The sequence below is a fragment of the Boleophthalmus pectinirostris genome, unplaced genomic scaffold, assembly GCF_026225935.1.
Source record: "Boleophthalmus pectinirostris isolate CB_2022bp ecotype Guang Dong unplaced genomic scaffold, ASM2622593v1 HiC_scaffold_9, whole genome shotgun sequence".
NCBI classification, from domain to species: Eukaryota; Metazoa; Chordata; class Actinopteri; order Gobiiformes; family Gobiidae; genus Boleophthalmus; species Boleophthalmus pectinirostris.
Genome location: NW_026571541.1, coordinates 11,703,905 through 11,707,993, shown reverse-complemented (window position 1 = coordinate 11,707,993; position 4,089 = coordinate 11,703,905). Strand labels below are relative to the sequence as shown.

At 38.6% G+C, this 4,089-nt stretch overlaps 1 protein-coding gene across 1 annotated transcript in view; it reads left to right on the top strand.

The window, feature by feature from the left end:
- Positions 1-1,054: 1,054 nt before the first annotated feature.
- The window catches only part of ankrd13b (ankyrin repeat domain 13B), a 63,713-nt gene continuing 60,678 nt past the window's right edge, over positions 1,055-4,089 (top strand). The window contains exon 1 of the mRNA XM_020923973.2: positions 1,055-1,334. Within this exon, the coding sequence (XP_020779632.2) occupies positions 1,224-1,334 (111 nt within the window). The 5' untranslated portion in view covers positions 1,055-1,223. The remainder of the gene's footprint in view (positions 1,335-4,089) is intronic.

The window sequence follows — 4,089 nt, the reverse complement described above, 5'->3', positions numbered from 1 at the left end:
GGCTGCACTAACACCTTCTGACCGGGAGACGGCAGCTCTCTCCCGGTGTGCGCCTCATCACCGGCCCCAGCGGCACAGAGGGTCCAGAGGAGAGAGGCTGACAGACAGAGCTCCAGGAGCAGTGAACAAAAACACCCATGGAGCTCATCAGCACTTACCACTCTTAAAGTTATTATAACAGTGTAAATTTAGATTTAATGTTTCAACTTAGACTTAGACTTAAAAAACGTAGAAAAATTAGACTATCTTCCAGATTTGAGCTAGCCTAAACATGTTCAAATCTAGCTTTTACTGATAACAATCCTAATGCTGATTTATTCTTAACTACAAAACCATTGCACATGATGTCCCATTTATTTATAATTTGATGTAATAATAAAAATGTAATAATTTGTGTCCTAAAGTTGATTATCCAATCAGAAGGAACGAGCCTCACATGAGTCTCTCATTTGGGTTGTCAGATCCAGTGCTGAAATCCAGTTGGTTTAAACCTAAAAAGATCTGAAGTCCCCGAACTTTCACATGAGATCTGATACCTGGTATACTCAGTAAAAAGTGTCTAGTGCCCAAACCTCCTTGTCAAAGCCTGATGTCGCCAGATTTCAGGAACACTGGCCTATAGCCTACCTTTTTTTCTTCAAAATTGTGCCTGGCCTATTCGTTTGCAGCCACTGCAAGCCCGAAAGTAGGCTACAGTTTGTCCTAATATGAAGTCACAAAAGTAGTAGATGTACAGCCTTAGATAATTGGCCAAAACTTCTTCAGCCATTGAAGCCTGTTCCTTGTCATCAATTCAGTCCATACGGAAGTCCATTATCCCACATTGCTTTTTGCTTATTGTAGAAGCGACCAACGTTAAACTGAGGGTGCGCACACTTCATGTCATCGCATCTCAACACCGGATGCGAGAGAGGAGGAGAGATGCTGGAGTCAGAGCGACCAGTAGGAGATCGGACTGGACACGAACACAGCGTGCAGGCTCGCGTCCTCTGAAGGCAGACAGACACAACAGGCTTTTCTCTCCGCCCGCGGCTCACAGACGGATTATCTTTAGTTGTTATATTGCAGAGCGAGAGCTGTTCTCGAGCGCGCAAGGCTCTACCCATACGCCTCTGGATATGTCGCCGTGGGAGAATGGTGATGGAGATTTTAGCATGAACTGATACGAAAACTATTCCCAAAAATCCACGACGAAGGAAAGGGAGGAGGCAAACTATGATCCGATGATGATTTCTGCCAAGAAAACTCCAGAGAAGTGTCGTTATCCGGTCCACTATTTGGTGTGGCACAACAAGCATCGGCAGCTGGAGAAGGAGCTGGCGAGCAACGAACAGGTACGAGAACAGCATAAGATATAGGCCTGTTTTATTAGTATTACACAGGTATTTTAATATAGGCCTATAGTATATGCATAAACAATATATGCTGGTGTCTGTGTTCACTTCAACACTGAATAGCACAGTTAAATATGAAGGAGTGTGGGACCAGATCAAATCATGTAGTGCAGTCTAGTAATATTTTACATTATGGTGAATTAAATGGCCTACACTATCAGGTTATTTGTACATTTTACATAAGCTATAACTTATTATCATTCCTTCTATCATCATTATGCCCCTTTTCGTCTCATAAATGCCATATACACCTGTTGTCTTATTCCCTAGACAGGCTGCAGCTGAATTTTCATTTTGAATAGAAAATAAGTTTTGGCGTTGGCATTGTCTTATAGACTGATACAACTGTTGAATACAGACATGACTATATGCATTGTCTAATTTTGTTTGATAATTAGTCTCCTATCTTATTTATGCTTACCACTTTTTTTCCTATGTTTTTTTTTTTTTTTTTTTTTTTTCATATAACTGCAGTGTGCACTCCATGTCTGAGGTATTGATGAGGCCTTAAAGCTGCACTGTGTAACTTTCCTGATGGAGGGTGAAACCAACTGCTTGTTTCCGTAGAGATGTCTTTGTTTTGCCTGGAATTTTCTACAGCAAGGCATTAAACATATTAAACATTCTACAGCAAGGCATTAAACATATACATTTCCAAAGAAGCAAGCAACTGATGCTACAGGGTCAAGTTACAGGTCAGATCTACGGAGAGGCGACTACAATGATAATAAGAATGTCTGTTTTTAAGGTATTTTTGAGCAATAAAAAGACTTGTAATTCACTTAACACAAGACATATGTTTTATGGCATAATGCAGAACACTCCAAACCAAGCAGTAACATCTCCATGGAAACAATTAGGTGGCGGACTTTTTACCTGAAAAGTTGCATAGTGCATCTTTAAAAGTGTCATAGGTAAGGCTCTTGTGCAAAGTCAGTCACTCATTGTAGCAGCCGCAGCAGTGTACAGTAGTGCTGCCCACTCACTGATGTGGGATGTGCAGCTTTCCACAGTGAAGTGTGAGTGGGAGAGACAATGCAGATACTGTGGTTTATGTGGGTGACGAGTATGCTTCCAATCACCACTATACATAAAGTTATTGTTGTGAACCAAAAGAGAAAAACTGAAGAGTTAATTTGCAAAAACAAAGCACCAGTTTAAAAAGTCATCGGAGGCGTACTGTTTACTCTTTGTAAAGAAATGTATTTTACTGCTATCTAAATATTATTCCATCCCTTCTTGATAAAAACACAATATCTGTAGAAGATAGCTGAGTTTGTCTTCAAATACTTTATATAATTGAATTAGTAAAATATTTGTGTTTGTTGTCTGTCATTTGTGAAATAGATAAGGGACTGAATTCAAAATAATGTAATCATTTAGTGCAATTAAAACTTTATTGCCTATTTGGTCAGTAAAGGCATAAGCTACTTATTGCAATAACATACACTAGATCTACGAGTGTCCCCCACCACAATCTGTCTGTACATTGAACAAAGTAGGCTAACATCCCTATTGTGTTTGTTCAGAGCAAACAAAATATGTTAGTTTTACAAGCACTCACAGGTATGCAAAATGATTTTTTTTAAAGAAAGTCACATCAATTTTTCAGGAACTACTGCTTCTGTAAATATTTCATGATGCAAATTTTACTGACCATCGGATAGCTAACGTCTTTGTTTTCCGTATCCATGAGTTTCACAGTGATGGAAAATTAGCAGTTGCCATACCAAATAACAATTTAAACTAAATATATAAAATATATATTTTGATAGGTTTGATAACAGGAAGCTAAAAGTACATGAATACAGTGATAGAGCAGTTTATGTTCTGCTGAATAATTGGCAAAGTTTAAGAGTGGTTGCAAAAGTTGAATGGTGATCTATTGACAATATTTTCATGAGATCGTCATATTGTGATTTATTGTGTTTCTCTGTTGAATGTAGTCTTTTGTACAAACACACATTCCCCCTAAATCTTCTCTTATTGTCAGCCTCTATCACTCTAAGTGAGTGATAGGTGGATTTAACCAATCACAGTGAAGTGTGACTCCCAGAAGCAGCTGATGGCTTTACTGTGCTGTACTTGCTTGTACAGTATTAAACTAATTCTCAAAAACCAGGCTGTCTCCTCAAGTATTTAATTGCTGTCTTTGTGCCCTAATCCTTAGTATCTTCTAAATTAGAGCTTGTTTGGTGATGGTAGCAATGAGTCCCAGTGGCCATTTGTTGTTGTTTTAACAACTGTTTAATTTACTTCTTATCAATGCACCATTTGGCTTTACCTTGTTTGTGTAGATTTTACGGCCACACAATATATCGCAATCAAAACAAAATCGCAATGATTCTTTGGGTAATTAAACGTCCATTGGAAACAAATGATCCTGTCTTTTTCATTGGAAAAAACACTGCCAACTATTTAGTTTTTAGCATAGACCGTATATATAAGTGGACATACCAAACTCGCTAGCAGCCACACACCAAATAGGAAGTGCACCAGGATGCTCTTCCGGCTCCTTCTAATCCTTGGCTCCAATTGACTTACCTTTGGATCTTGTCGCCCCTCTTTCTGTAACTGCTGCTCTGAGCCTCGTCAGTTTGGTCTTAAAATATTCATATTAACCTGCTCTACATTTTTTTTTGTTATTTTGTCCATCAAAAAATCATATTCATAATATAGAGCTGACTCCAGATTC